Raw genomic sequence first — 17220 nt, 5'->3', positions numbered from 1 at the left:
CGTATGTTATCGATAACTTAATGCTTCGCACACTCACTGGCGTTTTAGTTGCTATTAAAGCTTTGCCATCGACAACTATACATTGAACAATTAATGTGCAATTCTTTTGCCTTTTGTGCCAGTTATTTAATCAGGAGAATGACAGTATGGCAAATATTTTTTTTCTATGTTTGGTTTGATTTTTGAGGCGTGTGATTCTCGCCTGTAAGACGGAGAGGAAGCATTGTCTCAAATTACATATACATGTAGTGGTTTCACGCACGAAAGAAAATTGGAGGGAGTTTTGCCTCTAATAAGAAAAGTAGCGTTTATCTGACGATTTTTTGTCTGCAAAGGATTTTTGTCTTTGCAGACAAAAAGGTTTTGCTACGTAAAACGAGCAGCGCAAACATGAGCGGTAGCGCGGTATTTTAGCAGTTCCAATTTGCTGTTTGGTGATGGTTGATATGGAATCATATTTAAATTTCTTTCTCCCAAAGAACATTTTACCATTCTAGTTGAGTGCTTTGCAGCCTATTAAAAAAGTTGTGAGGAAATAAAGTTATCTTATGTTATGTTGTTAAGTGTGGGTATATATAGCGCATGCTTGCCGTCGGAGAAATACCTGTTTCTTTGTTCTTTTTAGACGGGCCCAGGTCGCCAGCTGCCGAAGCCCGTCTCATACTTTCGGGAAAGGACTTTGTTAACCGGGTGGGGGTCTGGTGCCCCCGGTTCATAATCTACCTTCGGTTTTTTTATTTAGTTTTTTTTTTTGTCAATAGGGCATTGAAGGTCACGTATGTTGATTGGCTTAAAACTGGTCATTTTTCATCGCCTACTTGAAATTGCCACAATGGAGGAAGGGGAATAGGACGGGGGAAATGTTTTAGATTACTTGCCATTTGAGGGATTAACATTACGTGCGTTATACGCGTTTTCCATGTGTTTAACTCAACAATAAATCATCGCTTAGACCACAGTGCAAAATAGAATTGCTGCTGCGAGATATAAATGAAAGAGTCACGTTATATTTTATGACTTTTAAAAGTTAAACGGAAACAACTCTGATATATCCACCTTCAAAGTCTTCAAAAGCGATCAAAGTGCCTTTGACCTTACTGACGGCCGAGTATTGTATATCGCATGTCCAGTTCTGTAGCAGCTATCGTAAGGTCTACTGTGATTGGCCCGTGATGTGTGAAAGGTAGCGAGGGTAGCAAACCAATAATATTGCTCATAGGGAGTCACGTGGTTCATTATCGTTGCTGTAGTCATGGAGTCATTCAAATATCGCTTGTTGTTGCTTTTAGTCTCAGATTTGCGGCATTTATATTACATAGTATTCAGGGTATCCTGAGTATCCCGGGTATTCTAAGTATCCAGGGTATCCAAGGTATCCTGGCTGGGTATCCAGGGTATCTTGAGTTTCCAGGGTATCATCCAGAATATCCAGGGTATTCAGAGTATCCAGAGTATTCAGGGTATCCTGAGTATCCAGGGTATTCTAAGTATCTAGGGTATCCAAGGTATCCTGGGTATCCAGGGTATCCTGAGTTTCCAGGGTATGATCCAGAGTAACCTAGGTATCCAGGGTATCCCGAGTACCCAGGGTATTCTAAGTTTCCAGGGTATACTTGGTATCCAGGGTATCCTGAGTATCCAAGGTATCCTGAGTCACAAATGCTACTTTATCAGCTGTAACAGTTCTTTTCATATTCGTCACCAAGATAAACTTCTTCCAGCACACCACAAATTCCACATATATATTTTTGTAGCACCGTCCAAGTTTCTCTCCAAAATTGCTTCGAAGCAATAAAATCCATTGTATAGCAGATCTGTAATACACCCAAGAGTGGTTGAAAATGGAGTACCAAAAAAGAATAATAAATAAAATAGAATTCCTCGTTAACTTCATCTGACTAAACTCATATCCAGTGAAAAAGTTTGAGTTGATATTATAAACTTGCCATTTGCGTAAAATGTAAAGTAGGGAGGTTGCCAAATAAACGTCTTGCTGAATTAGTAAAAACTGAACAAACCAATCAAATAAATCAAAAGAAACATTGAAATTATTAATTACAAATTCTTATAAATTGAGTCTTAGACGACTGTGGCTCTTATCGTTAGCTTGGGCTGCCTGTGAGGCAGCTCAACGTTTTCATGAAATAAACACTCATAATTTTGAACAAGGTTATGTCTTTGTTTCTTTTGATGTTGAATCTTAATTTACCAATGTGCCTCTTAAGAAAACTATTGACCTTATTTTAGACAGAATCTATAATAAGATCAGATATTTTATCTACATCCTTTAGCAAAAGATATTTGAAGAAACTTATTCTGGATTCATGCAATAAAGCGCTTTCAGTTTTAACAACAAATAATATAAGCAGGTTGATGGAGTGTCTATAGGTTTTTACCTAGGCCCTGTCTTAGCTAACATTATTATGACAGAATTGGATGACCAAATTATATCTAAATTGCTTTCAGATAATATGATTAAGTTCTGCATTAGGTATGTGGATGAGTAATTCGCCGGTTCTCGTATGATGCCCTGAATATAAAGATCCGTACAGGAGGGAACAAAGACAAGGAAGGCTCCATAACAATCTGGCTTTCTGTTCCGTACATTGGACATAAAACATCGCAACTCTTTCAGCAAGGCGCCCAAATGTGTGACCACTTTTAATTTATTCACATTCTTTCGTGCAGATTTAATCCAATCAGAAGTCAACTGCAAGCTATCCACGGCTTTTGATTGGATTAAATCCGATTAAATCTGCACGAAAGAATGTGAATAAATTAAAAGTGGTCACACATTTGGGCGCCTTGCTGTAAGATCCTTCGGAAGAAAGCTTCGTAGATGTCTTGCAAACTTGAGATAAAAATATGCGAAAAAAAAAAACAAAACAAAACAAAGAAACTATGTTTTTACACAATCAACAAAGATCAAGTGCCACTTTTGAAAAAAATCACGTTATTTAAAAATTCAATTGCCCTGGTTGTCAATCAGTGTAAATCGGCTAAACGGACAGAACTCTTTTCGTCTGAACACATAAACACGCTATCTCTGACAAAGGGAGCGCAATTTAAAAACACTTGCGAACTTGTGATCATCTACTTTTCATTCGCAATTTGTGTAATTTACCGGATACTGTAAATACTGATATTGTTCCACCTCCTGTTAGTTGTGACAAAGAATATTTCACCCAAGTAGTCCTTGATAATACAACAGTGTTAGATTGTGACAATAGTTGTAATCTTCTCCTAAACAAAGAGGCACATTGCATCAAACGCCAGCACCTTCTTCTCAGCTTAATTCATTTCATAAGAATTTGAACTTCAATGTAGACTCGTGTCCTGGTACTAAGAAACATTTCCTGGACCTTCTGATTAACAAGAATCTTACAGACCTTTATTACAAGGACACTCATTTCAGTAGGACAATGTACGTCGTTCTCTAGTTTTACCCCTTGGCGTCTTAAAACTGCATGGATTAAAGCCTTATATTTCAAGAGCTAACAAACCCTGGATACCCTGGATACCCTGGATACTCTGGATACCCTGGATACTCTGGATACCCTGGATACCCTGGATACCCTGGATACTCTGGATACTCTGGATACCCTGGATACCCTGGATACTCTGGATGATACCCTGGAAACTCAGGATACCCTGGATACCCAGCCAGGATACCTTGGATACCCTGGATACCCTGGATACCCTGGATACTCTGGATACCCTGGATACCCTGGATACTCTGGATACCCTGGATACCCTGGATACTCTGGATACCCTGGATACTCTGGATACCCTGGATACCCTGGATACTCTGGATACTCTGGTTACCCTGGATACTCTGGATACCCTGGATACTCTGGATACCCTGGATACTCTGGTTACCCTGGATACTCTGGATACCCTGGGTACTCTGGATACCCTGGATACTCTGGATACCCTGGAAACTCAGGATACCCTGGATACCCAGCCAGGATACCTTGGATACCCTGGATACTCTGGATACCCTGGATACCCTGGATACTCTGGATACCCTAGATACCCTGGATACTCTGGATACGCTGGATACCCTGGATATCCTGGATACTCTGGATACGCTGGATACCCTGGATACTCTGGATACTCTGGATACCCTGGATACTCTGGATACTCTGGATACCCTGGATACTTAGGATGCTCTCGATACTCAGGATAACCTGGATACTCCCTAATATTGTCTATCTGTCTGAATAACTCTCTATTTTCCTCCATACCGCTCTCTCAATAACTCTCTATAACTCTCCCTCTACTGTAATAGCATAACCCTTTTTCTCTAACCCTCTATGACTCTCTCTCTTTCTACCTGTATCACTAAATAACTCCCTATCATTTATTAACTGTTTTTATACTTTTAAAAAAATGATAAGCAAACTTCTTATTAATAAGAAATTTAACCAGGAAAGCTCTTAGCCAATCAGAAAGAGTCTTACGATAGCTGCTACATCACTCCGCATGTCACGCTTCAACATAACGCACTTCTTGTTGAACAGCAACCAAAGGAAATATAAACGCTACTGGGTTGGTCTAGAAGCCTCAGGCTTTCTTGTTATCCAAAAGAGTGGTTAAACATTAACCACCCGGTTTCAAGCTACTCCGTAGCTTCTTGTTTTTGTAGGAAGGGCTTTGAAGGTCACGAATTCTGATTGGATTACTACAGGTCATCTTTCATCGGTCGCTTGAAAGTGCCCGGATGTTGAAGGGGGTATGAGAGAGGGGATTTTAATTAATAGTTTTTTTAGGTAGGGCTTTTTCTACGTCACGCATTTTGATTGGCTTAATCATTAGGGATTATCTGTCGTCAGCCACTAGATGAGGCAGGGAGGATGGGGCAGAGGGATTTTAACCGCGTAATACGCATTTTGTATAAGTGTTTAACTCAACAAAAAATCCTCGCCGCTTAGACCACAAACTAAAATTGAGTCGGGCAGTTAGGAAGGACTATTACAAAATATAAAGGAAAGAGACCAATTATATTTTATCAGTTCTAGTATTAGAAAGAAAACAGTCATCTCTGGCATCTTTACTTTCAAAGCGATGGGATCAAAGCAGCGTTTGACCTTACTAAAACGGCCGAGCTGATCCTATATCGTATATCGTACATCGCATATCACCCCACCCTATAACGCAACTTTTGCTGAAGAACAACAACAGGAAATAAAATTAGTAAGCTCGTCGATCTATTAAGCCATAAGGCCTCATGTTTGCACAAAAAATCGTTACCATTTCAAGATTTCTGTCTTTGCAAAAACGAGGGGAAACGGTCAAAATAAATGTCTCGGTCGTTACCTTGAATAATGGCCGTGAACTGACATTTTTTTAAAGTAAACATAACGTAAACGTAAAGCTATCTCCGTTCATGATTTGAGTGGGCTCAACGTAAAGTTAGCGGATGACAGTTTGACATCAAAATTGTTTCTTTTTACGAAGTTAAGTACACAAGTAACAGGTGAAGTAAGACAGCTACGTCTCAGTTACAGTCACCGAATATATGGCATGTATAAATTAAATATAATTTACATCAGCTACACACAAATAACAGATAGGTTAGCTGGCCAAGATCTAGAAAGGTCTCTGTCACGCAGCGACCAGTTCATCTTCGACATGAATAGAGGCTTAAGCGGCGTTATTCATCCTAACTGCTTCTTTTTAAACGTTAACTTGGAACAAACGAGTGGTACCTTCATGACAAATGTTCTGACATGTATTCTTAACGCAGCGTTTTCTCTGTTAACATCTACCGGTAATGTTATTATTTTACATGTCATATGGAAAAAACAAGAACTTCATTCGCCATCGTTCGTCCTTTTGTTTTGCCTCGCAGTTTCGGATCTCGTCGTTGGAGTGATTTGTCAGCCATTTTTCGTGGGTTATCACATTGCAGAATTCATGGATGACTTTAACGCTTACTGTGCCTTGAGAATTATTCAGAGCATATCAAGCTATACTACTATTGGCGTGTCCTTGGCAACATTAAGCGGAATCTCCATTGATCGTCTTCTCGCTTTAACCCTTCATCTGCGATACAGCATGATTGTTACTGTTCCCCGGATAATAGCTACTGCTATTGCAGTCTGGATGGTATCGACTACTGTTGTTATTTCGAGGTTTTGGATGAGTACCGATAAGTGGATTTATGTTCCTGTTGTCATATTGCTGGTAACGTTTCTTGTTACCGCCATAAGCATCTTGAAGATATTTCAGATCGTTCGCAGACATCAGCGCCAGATATCCCAGCAACAACAGAGTGTTCATGGAACCATCGTAAACGCCCTCAAATGTAGAAAATCTTCTGTAACTGTACTTTATGTTTATGGTTTGTTATTAATTTTTTATCTTCCTCTTTTTCTGACAATCTTCGTGGAGACGTTTACTGGGTACACAATAACAGTGAAAATTGCCAAAGACTATGTTACGACTGTTGTTTTTATTAACTCCTTTTTTAATCCTCTTGTGTACTGCTGGAGAATTGGGGAGATACGACGAGCTGTGAAAAATGCACTGAGGAAAACCAACAACGAGGTCATTGTTTTGGAGCGAACATTTGGATCAGTGTCAAGGTTATGATTACTTAAATGTCGGCAATTTAATTAATTTCGTGTGCTCGAGGGAAGAGGTCGAATTGCGAAGCGATATAATTTGTTAATTGTTAATTGTTGAGATATAATTTGATAACGCTAGTATTCATTATTCGTAGCCGGTTGTCTCACACATACACTTGATTTTGGCTGGAAGTTTAATTGATTGGTCTTTTCCCTTTGTAATTTCTTTTTCCGTGATCAGAATTTCTTAGTATTAATCAGTTTGGTCATGTGGCTATCGTTGTTACTGAGTTAATGGCAAAATTCACGTCACAAACGACGATGAATTGGCCTGAGTTTCGGCCGTCTGTTATGGCAGTTTACTTCCTTAGCAGTCAGGGCAAATATTTTTAAACTGTGCTAGGCTTTAAGAATGCCGGTCGCTAAGAATCCAACATTTCTTGGCAAGAGGATGGAACTTCGATTTCTTTCATACTTTTATGTTAGATAGGCTAGGGTATAACTTAAAACACTGTATAGTTCTTTCGATTGAATATCCTTTTATTTTAAAGAAAAATGCAAATAACAAAAATCCGTTAAAATCGTCATTTGAGGCGCTAAATTATTCATGATTTTTGCACGAGTTTGAGAGCCTCGCGTGCAAAAACAAATCACTCTACCGTCTTTTTAACACTCAAACCATAGTAAGCAATCTCTAAACATCTACTGAAATGATTTTGGGAAATATTGCGTTGTTCTTTGTAGACAAAATAATTTTATTTCGAAGGCATACAATTCACTGCCGTAAAAGTACTTGATAAATAAAATTAATTTTCACCATGTGGGAAACCTTCAAATCGTTTAAGCTTCTGGTGGTTGAATGGTAGAAGAATGGTGTATAAATCCCTGTAAAAATTTCTCCGGGCAAATGATTAAAAGCGACGTGAGATCTTTTCGAATTCGGTTAAATATGCAAATATTTGACCCACCGCGGTCAACTTTGAAGTTACGGGTCAGAAATAATTTTTGTTCCGTGTTACAAGTCCTAACCCATTTAAGACCAATTTAAGCATATGAAAAAAATATGTAATTTTCTAACCTTAATCTGCTGTAAAAGGTAGGTTGGAAGGCCATTTTAGCATGATTACGGCTCTTATCATTCGTCGCATCTGAGCTTCGTTTTCATTCCGCGGTCAACTTTGAAGTTACGGGTCAGACATGAATGACATAAATATTTCAATCCGTGCACAAGTCTTAACCCATTTTGGGTCAAAATAATCACACACAAAAACATTATGAAATATTCTAACCTTAATCTGCTGTAAAAAGCAGGTCCGAAAGCCTTTTAAGCACGATTCCGGCTCTAAGCATCCGTAGTAATTTGAGCTTCGTTTGTGTAAGTATTTAGTGGTCGAAATCCAATCTGTGATAAACTTCGGCGCTTCTCGTCACCACTGCATCTTCTTCGACGGCATACGCCGATTGTTAGTATTGCCTCGTTAATAGTACACAAAAAAATAACATCTGATCACTAAACGGCATCATGTCGGCGCTTATAGTAGCTTACAGTCCCATCTTGCAATGGGCCGTCTGTTCGTCACGCAATACTGTGTCATGGACATTTTTTAGGGGGTGGTAGGTGGGTGTGCAACAACAACAACAACAACAAGTACAGAGATATCTTTAGGCAGACAAGACAATGCACACGTACTGTCAGTTGATAAGCGTTTGGTACAGTGTAATGCAACTGTTAGCGAATTCGGTTGCTCGCGCGGGGTTGGTTGTAATACCGGGGATGGAAGGAGGATATAAATCTTTACTAAACAGGTATAATTTTTAATTAGTTATTCCCTTTTTTACTGTAGAACCGAAAACGAAGAAAAAAACTCTTGATTGATACGTCATGGTTGGGATAATAATCTACAGTTGAACGAAATTGATGGGGTTCTTGATTAGTTGGTTAGCAAAGTTTTATTTTTTTTTTTTTCACAAAAAAACCTAACCAAATATCGCATGTCCTGTATAAATGGTTAATGATAGAAGTAACGATAAGTTTTGATTTTTTTTCTTCGTGATCGAGTGGCAACTTAATAAAAACATTACATCGCATTTTGTTTTCGCCCTATGGTAAATCTGGGTGACCTGTGGCTTCGGGTGGTCATTCGCCAACCTGTAACAAAGTACTTTCTTGGGGTGCCGTTTTGAACATACTGTCGAATTCATGATGTCTAAATTCAACAATAACTAATTTGAAGTTTAAACGAAATTAAAACATGTTAAAACAACTCAGTGCTAAAACTCTATGCTAAAAAGGATAAGCAAATTGCTATGGCAATTCGGCGTGTGAAAAAATCGCCAAATTTAATTTAGTGGCTTCCTAAGTAAACAAAACCTTGCCGTGCTAGTTATTGGCACCGTCTGTTTGCTTAAAGGCAGCGCGTGAACAATTTTTCAAAGTTCAGTTTATTTCACTGGAAATGGAAGGTTGTTGTTCTTTTAAGGCCCTTGTTCGTGGAGTTTGCGGTTTTGATTCTAAAGATCGAAAGCGTCACACTGAAATCGTTCCTCTACTGTCGTGTGAGAAGGATATCAGCAGTCACAAGTCCCAGTATTAATTTAGTTAACCGTCTAACATGACTCTTTCCCGTGAAAAACCAAAGTTCAGAAGCAAGCTATTTGTTTGGTGTTATAAGGTAGCTCTTGAAAACAGTCTTAATATAGGAAAGAAGTAAATGGTTTGAACCCAGTATCAGGTCGTGAAGTGTGATCGTCCGGGTGAGAGTTGCTCTGAAAACTCTAACCTGCGATCAGCGGCTTTCTCCGCCGCAAGAAAAATAACGCCTGATCGCAGATTATGAAAACTCCGGGATAGGGAATATTTTTTGAGGTTCTCGGTCCATAAGTAGGGTATCATTTTGGCAATGTGTTCCGGGTGTGATCCTTAGATAGGGTACCTAAATTCTATCAGCTAAAATAAACGCCAAGCTAAACGAAAAAAGGTATCTTAAAACTGAACTTTTTGTTCAAGTACTAGTAAAGCGATTTTATAAAGATTTGTGTTTTGCCGTGTGCGGTTAGCTGTTATTTGTGTCGGCAAGGAACGCTTTTCCTCCCCTTGAATAGATTGTTATTTTTCGGTTTTGGGCCTTAAAAAGGGGTATCAATGTTCGCTTTCTTTACCCTTAAACCCTATTCGAAATTTATGAAAGTACCCCTCCAAATGTTTCGTGAGGGATTGCTGGGTGGGTGCGCTACTTATTTGTTTTCAAAATAAGATAAGTGGAGGATGGAAGTGCGTATAAAATTTGAACCGAGACCACTGTTTCCAGTTTGCACCATAATGATTAGTTAATGTATTATATTTGAATAAAGGTATAACTGTTACTCAGAGATATCAGAATACGGGCTCCTTTTATACTTCAGTCGAAGCTCTCTTAAGTTAACGGACACTCTCGTAAGCGGACAGCTCTACTTACGGCCACCTTGTTGGAAACCCCGTTTTTACTCCCATACAAACTCTGTATTTTTACATTCTCGTAAGCGGACATTCCCGTAAGCGGCCGCGGACACTTTCCGAGATTACGACTTAGACTTTTTCTTTGTTTTTAAGCTCCCGTAAGCGGACACCGCAAAGAAAATCATATAAAAAACCTATGTATCTTGTATTAATCAATCAACTTCACATCGCCGTTCGTCACAATGATTTTTCTGTAATTACCGTACGAAATTTTAGTGTTTTTCGGTCGTCATCCACGTCCGGTTACATTTCGAAACACCACCAACATGCATATTACCATTATGTTAGCTGGGCAAGCTCCCGTAAGCGGCCATCTATCCCCTACACCTCTAGTGGCCGCTCACAAGAACCATTCTCGTAAGCGGCCAGCTCCAGTTGCGGACACTTTTTTCGCGTCCCGAGGGTGTCCGCTTATGAGAGCTTCGACTGTAATCTCCTCCGACGCGCTTCCCCCACCTCACTCCCCCTCTCCAACCAAAAAAGTAAAAATTACCAGTACCTAAGTGTTGCCCATCACTTTAAATACAGCGCATTTTTTAACATTTCCGACTGTATTTACCAGTTAAGGTGAGTTGATTTTGCTCATCCCTTTAGCCACAAAGAGCACCGTATTCTGTTGGGCGCAGCACCTACCCGTAGAGAACTGAACTCCTACCAGCAGCAATTAGCACATAACCCATGGTCAGCCGTGCCTAGTCGATTAACCAATTATTGGCATGCTGTTATAACCTTGGACAAGCTTTTTAACTGTGGTGTTTGTTCTACGATTTTGGTAAGGCCCCGAAAAGCTCTTGTAACTTAGAATATTAAAAGCGTTAGCATGTAACCAGTGATAAATTCGCGGTTCAGGGTAAAGAATAGATAACGCAAGCAAAGAAAACCAAAACTATTCTAATACACGTTTTCTTTTTCTTAAATCAGTCCTGTATGTGTATTCCAAGGCTAGATTATGAACAGTTGAACCTTGATATAAGGGTTAAGGTTGTATATCGAATGTTAATTAAGAGACACGCAAAAATGTGTTCACTGTTACGAATCGAAGTTTTGTTATACCGAATTTCTTTTTTACGTATTTTATTATAACTGTAGCAAAGAGTATCGTTCATTTGACCTAGGAATTCGGTAATTCTAGTTCACGACAAATGACGCTCTAATCCACCCTCCCTCCCCCCGCCACCTGCTAAATCCCCATGACTTGCGTGACGAACAAACAGATACGTGACTTCGTGCACTGCAAAGATAAGCGTCAACATTATTGTATCATTTTAGCAGCGATCAGATGTATTATATTTGTGGACTATAAACCAAACAATACTTAACAAATGACAAAGCCGTCGAAGAAGATGCACTAGTGACGATATGCGCCGAAAGTTGATGAGAGATTCTTTGGTTTTAGACCACTGAGTATGTTGCACGTTGACAGTTGGCTCGGTGCAGACTTAAAACGAAGCTCAAATTACTACGGATGCTTAGAGCCGGAATCGTGCTTAACAGGCTTTCAGACCTGCTTTTTACAGCAGATTAAGGTTAGAATATTTCATAATGTTTTTGTGTGTGATTATTTTGACCCAAAATGGGTTAAGACTTGTGCACGGATTGAAATATTCATGTCATTCATGTCATTCATGTCTGACCCGTAACTTCAAAGTTGACCGCGGAATGAAAACGAAGCTCAGATGCGACGAATGATAAGAGACATAAGAGCCGTAATCATGCTAAAATGGCCTTCGAACCTACCTTTTACAGCAGATTAAGGTTAGAAAATTACATATTTTTTTCATATGCTTAATTTGGTCTTAAATGGGTTAGGACTTGGAACACGGAACAAAAATTATTTCTGACCCGTAACTTCAAAGTTGACCGCGGAAGGTCAAATATTTGCATATTTAACCGAATTCGAAAAGATCTCACGTCGCTTTTAATCATTTGCCCGGAGAAATTTTTACAGGGATTTATACACCATTCTTCTCCCATTCAACCACCAGAAGCTTAAACGATTTGAAGGTTTCCCACATGGTGAAAATTAATTTTATTTACCAAGTACTTTTACGGCAGTGAATTGTATGCCTTCGAAATAAAATTATTTTGTCTACAAAGAACAACGCAATATTTCCCAAAATCATTTCAGTAGATGTTTAGAGATTGCTAACTATGGTTTGAGTGTTAAAAAGACGGTAGAGTGATTTGTTTTTGCACGCGAGGCTCTCAAATTCGTGCAAAAATCATGAATAATTTAGCGCCTCAAATGACGATTTTAACGGATTTTTGTTATTTGCATTTTTCTTTAAAATAAAAGGATATTCAATCGAAAGAACTATACAGTGTTTTAAGTTATACCCTAGCCTATCTAACATAAAAGTATGAAAGAAATCGAAGTTCCATCCTCTTGCCGCGAAATCGAGAAATTGTCTGATTCTTAGAGACCGGCATTCTTAATTGAATGTTTCCCAATTTATTAAAACTGTCTTTTGACACACTCTCTTTCATCCTAGTAACCGATTTCCTCTGTATAGGCGGCATGTTTTCTTTTCAAGTTGTTTTATTGGAAAAGTTTACGTAGCGTAAATTAAATTTGGTGAATTTAAATTAGATAATTATTTTAACTATTTTCTTGCTCGGTTTCAGTTTGCCATTCACGAAAACCCCATCAAAGGATGTCTCTGGTTTGCTTACTACGTTTTCTATCCTAGGAAAAGGTGTTAACTTTTTTTTTATTGTTCCTGTTAAATTTAAAGAGTGTCCTGTTAAATTTGAACGAGATTTGGCCTTTCAGTGGCATCCGAGAAATTTACACGACAATTCGTTTCAGCCTATCTAATTTTCTTCAGCGTATTATTTGGACGCACTAAGAGGTTTTTAATTAAATTTGCAAACTCTTTGTATACATTGAACTGACCTCGGTATTGAAAATAAATTGTTAACAAATCTTACCGTATATAAAATCGCTTAAATTAGCTGCACTATTTTGGCCGGGGCGAACGTTCTTGATCTTTATTCGAACTAAGCCTAAGATGATCTCATTTTCTTCAATTCTTAGAAAAAGGTGCACTCATAATCCAAAACTTTTTTTAAATTTATGTACAATTTATCGCACACGTCCAGAAACCTGACAAGTGCTGACAATATTTGTTAATTGCCCAATTGTTTTGAACAAAGATGATTTAAATTCGCACGTACTTTCCATTTCTCTAACAAATAAATAAAAATCAAATTAAATTAACCACTCTTAAATAAATGTTTGGTTTTTTCAGCTTTTTCTTTATTACAAATTAAATTGCTATAAAAAGGGCGTCGTCGAATGAGATCACACTAGGGATTTCACATCCAAACTTGCGATAGTTCTTAGCTTGTAAGCTTTTTCCTATTAACCGGTTCAAGAAAGGTGTTTCGTTTAACCTTTTATTATCTTTTTCAACCTACTTTTCCGTCGTCTCATTGGGCTTCGGGATGTGGCTCCCTTGAGTGCGCCCTGGTATACGTATTGACAAAACTTGCTTGTTCAGTTGTTTTTTATTTTAATTTGTAATTACTTTTTTGGCATATTATAAAAATAAAATGTACTCATTTTAGAAATTTTCTCATATACTGACTTGGCTGCAGATCTTTAACTAGACTGTCAAATGGATAAATAATCACCAGGAAATAATACTAGCTTTTTCTTAGCGTAGTAAGAAATACGTACAAAACAGGATCAGCCTCCTTAAATGTTATCAGGACAGCAGTAAATTAAAAATAAAGCACTTTTATATTTCTTGTTTTCAGTTATGAGTTATTTTCAATTGAAAAACTTAATTAAAAGCTTGAATATAGAGATTCCAGTGTGATGAGATTGGTTAAGATCGAGAACCTTTTCTACTCCATCCAATTGACTTTATTGAGCTCTCCGATACGAAATCTAAAAATTATATCAAGAAAACAAAGGCAGTTCATTCTCGTCCATCAATCACAAAACTATTGAAAATGGCAGTCATAAATTATATATAAGCTGAAGCACCCAAAATTAACAGTAAAGTAGGTTTTATATTCCGTTATAACTGGTCGCGATTATTTTATCTCAAAATGAACGAAACCCGGCAAAACAATTTTAACTGCTCCTTTCTGGACGTAAACTTCGAAAAAACTGTAGATACTTTTATAGCAAGCATTGTGACATGTGTTCTAAATGCAGTGTTTTCTCTGTTAACATCTACTGGGAATTTTATTATCCTGCGTGTCATCTGGAAAAAACAAGAACTTCACTCGCCATCTTTCGTCCTTTTGTTTTGCCTCGCTGCTTCGGATCTCATCGTTGGACTGATTTGTCAGCCATTTTATGTGGCGTATAAGATTGCCGAACTTAAGGACAACTCAAGAGCGTACTGTGTCTTGCGAATTATTCTGAACATATCTGGCTTTACAACATCTGGCGTGTCTTTGACAATTTTAAGCGCAGTTTCCATCGATCGTCTTCTCGCTTTAACCTTGAATCTTCGATACAGCACCATTGTTACCGTTCAACGTATATTGCAAACTGTGGTTGTCTTCTGGGTCCTATCTGTGACAATCGTCATGTTAAGATTCTGGATTCGCCAGCATTGGGTTCTTTTTCCTGTGGTAATAGCCGTTATAAACTTCCTTGTTACAACCTTGAGCACCTGGAAAATATTTCAGATCGTTCGCAGACATCCGCGCCAGATAAGTCAGCAGCAGCAAAGTGTTCAAAACAACACGGTGAACGTGCTCAAGTGTAGAAAATCTGCCGTGACTGTGCTTTATGTTTATGGATTGTTCGTGATATTTTATCTCCCATTTTGTGTGACGATGTCTGTGGAGACATTCACTGGATACACATTAACGGTGAATATAGCCTATGACTACGCAGCAACTCTTGTTTATATTAACTCATTCATAAATCCGTTTGTGTATTGCTGGAGAATTGGAGAGATACGACAAGCTGTTAAGAATACTCTTAGTAAGAACTGAAACAGAGAGTCTTTAAAATATTAAATACGAGATACTAGAGACGGAGCATGATCATCACCTTTTTAAAAAGAGAGAAATAAAACTGTATGACATGCAGCGGGGTATTTTTGACTAAAGAGCTTCGAGGTGATTTGAAATACATGTAGGATGAAGCATTGTCTCGAGTGCGTTAATAACAATTCTTAGTCGAAAACTAAACATGGTGAGTTTGTTACGAGTTTGAGAACACTCAGGGGTATAAAAATATATTTGACAGGTTTGATTTAACTTCAATGAATTGTGTAGTTTAGAAATGGCAATTCTGTATGATTTCAGTTGGGAACTCCGATCCCGTGTGCTGCTGTTAACAAAACAAATTACGGTAATTAAACAGTATTCTGTTCCTTTGGCAGCTTAAATGATCCCGATGCTCCCACGCCCTTGGTGTGGAGCAATGTACCACTGGCTGCACCCTTCTTCAGAGCTGTTTTGATGTGCTGGGCTGCTGTATCTCCGACCTTGTAGTTTGCTTTGATGTACTTTTCGATGGCTTGGCGCGAAGAACCGTTGCGTTCCTTTTATTTTCCCTCGCGACATCCTGGTCTTGTTTTTCGTTGTTTGTTGTGGAACCGGCGCCGCTAGTCAAATACACACTAAACAACTTTCCATCAATGGTTGGTGAAGTGAAACATGTTACCTTTTGTTTTGTTTTTTAGGAGTGCGTGGTTGTAGAACTCGATTTGCTTTTTTTAAATCTCTAATCAGGTGTTCCGTTTTAGTACGTTAGTATTTGGTCTGTAGACAAACTTTTTTCCCAACCTTATCGCCTTGTTTTTGGTTTTGACACATGCATAAAAGATGGCGGTTTTATCGTTCGCTCGCGTCTGGGATGAGATGTTACAGTACGGACACTAGTTAACTAATGTCGCTTCACTTCAAAATTGATCATGACTTTTTTCAACATTTGGTGGCTCCTAAAAGAGCCGTTTGTGGTTTGTAATTAAGCTGGCAGCTTAATGTTGTTTCTTCTCGGCCTTCTTGGGTAACAGCACGGCTTGTATGTTGGGGAGAACTCCGCCTTGCGCGATAGTCACACCGGCAAGAAGTTTGTTTAACTCTTCGTCGTTTCGGACGGCCAACTGTAGGTGACGCGGAATGATTCTGGATTTCTTGTTGTCGCGAGCAGCATTTCCGGCCAACTCGAGAATTTCAGCACTCAGATACTCTAGCACGGCAGCCAAGTACACTGGAGCACCCGCCCCGACGCGCTCGCCGTAGTTGCCTTTACGAAGGAGACGATGGATGCGACCAACAGGAAACTGAAGACCTGCTCTGGATGACCGGCTCTTGGACTTAGTTCCGGGAGCTTTGCCTTTACCGCGACCCGTCATTTTTTTGTTTCTCTAAATCTTATCTTCGCCTAGCTCACGCCAAAGTTCAGTTGAACGAGTTTGTTCTACTCAACTCAGAGCTAAGACCCCAATTTTATTTCATGCGCCTTGAACTCAGAGGATCGAAAAGCACCAATCAAAATCGGGCCGTACTCTTAACAATAGATAATTATGCAAAGTGCGGTCGGCAATTGTCGGTAAATAAAATGACCTATCAGTAAAAGACAATTTCGATCCGCATGCTAATGAATCTTTCTGGCTGCTTGTAATAAATAGCAACACGGCTGGCGTGGCTTGTCAAAGCTGATCCGATCTGATCACTAAGAATCCGAGCAAATTTTCTGAGATAAAGAGGTAAAAATGGCACCGAAAGTACCAGCAGCAAAGAAAGGCGAGAAGAGAGCGGGAAAAGCTAAATCGGCAACGGTCGATGGTGCGGCAAAGAAGAAGAGAAAGGGAAAGAGAAAGGAGAGCTATGCGATCTACATCTACAAAGTCCTGAAGCAGGTCCATCCCGATACTGGTATCTCCAGCAAAGCCATGGGTATCATGAATTCGTTTGTTAACGATATCTTCGAGCGAATCGCCACCGAGTCTTCCCGCCTAGCACACTACAACAAGAAGTCGACCGTCAGTTCCCGTGAGATCCAGACCGCCATAAGACTGCTTCTGCCTGGCGAGCTTGCAAAACACGCTGTCAGCGAAGGCACCAAGGCTGTAACCAAGTACACCAGCAGCAAGTAAATACCAGGCCGACTGCTGAATCAATACACAAACGGCTCTTTTAGGAGCCACCACATCTCATAAAAAGCAATGTCCA

The 17220-nt window shown here is 39.1% G+C and overlaps 4 protein-coding genes across 4 annotated transcripts; 3 read left to right on the top strand and 1 right to left on the bottom strand.

Moving 5' to 3' along the window:
- The first annotated feature begins 5631 nt into the window (after positions 1 to 5631).
- LOC144652186 (melanocyte-stimulating hormone receptor-like) lies at positions 5632 to 6976 on the top strand. Its single transcript, XM_078512200.1, has one exon. It carries the CDS (start codon positions 5635 to 5637, stop codon positions 6595 to 6597), a length of 963 nt encoding a protein of 320 aa, XP_078368326.1. The 5' UTR covers positions 5632 to 5634; the 3' UTR covers positions 6598 to 6976.
- Positions 6977 to 14122: 7146 nt separating this feature from the next.
- Positions 14123 to 15300, top strand: LOC144652426 (histamine H2 receptor-like). Its single transcript, XM_078512439.1, has one exon. It carries the CDS (start codon positions 14128 to 14130, stop codon positions 15028 to 15030), a length of 903 nt encoding a protein of 300 aa, XP_078368565.1. The 5' UTR covers positions 14123 to 14127; the 3' UTR covers positions 15031 to 15300.
- A 287-nt stretch (positions 15301 to 15587) lies between these two features.
- On the bottom strand, positions 15588 to 16460 carry LOC144652185 (histone H2A). The gene has a single exon (XM_078512199.1). It carries the CDS (start codon positions 16398 to 16400, stop codon positions 16023 to 16025), a length of 378 nt encoding a protein of 125 aa, XP_078368325.1. The 5' UTR covers positions 16401 to 16460; the 3' UTR covers positions 15588 to 16022.
- A 161-nt stretch (positions 16461 to 16621) lies between these two features.
- Positions 16622 to 17214, top strand: LOC144652184 (histone H2B). The gene has a single exon (XM_078512198.1). It carries the CDS (start codon positions 16761 to 16763, stop codon positions 17142 to 17144), a length of 384 nt encoding a protein of 127 aa, XP_078368324.1. The 5' UTR covers positions 16622 to 16760; the 3' UTR covers positions 17145 to 17214.
- The last annotated feature ends 6 nt before the right edge of the window (positions 17215 to 17220 follow it).

This window comes from Oculina patagonica, chromosome 4 (genome assembly GCF_052425735.1).
Source record: "Oculina patagonica isolate OP01 chromosome 4, crgOcupat, whole genome shotgun sequence".
Classification (NCBI taxonomy): domain Eukaryota; kingdom Metazoa; phylum Cnidaria; class Anthozoa; order Scleractinia; family Oculinidae; genus Oculina; species Oculina patagonica.
The sequence above is the reverse complement of the archived record's forward strand: the minus strand, read 5'-3'. Positions and strand labels throughout refer to the sequence as shown.

Coding starts and splice junctions, on each gene's coding strand:
- LOC144652186 (XM_078512200.1), top strand. CDS start 5,635: ATGAATAGAGGCTTAAGCGGCGTTATTCATCCTAACTGCTTCTTTTTA.
- LOC144652426 (XM_078512439.1), top strand. CDS start 14,128: ATGAACGAAACCCGGCAAAACAATTTTAACTGCTCCTTTCTGGACGTA.
- LOC144652185 (XM_078512199.1), bottom strand. CDS start 16,400: ATGACGGGTCGCGGTAAAGGCAAAGCTCCCGGAACTAAGTCCAAGAGC.
- LOC144652184 (XM_078512198.1), top strand. CDS start 16,761: ATGGCACCGAAAGTACCAGCAGCAAAGAAAGGCGAGAAGAGAGCGGGA.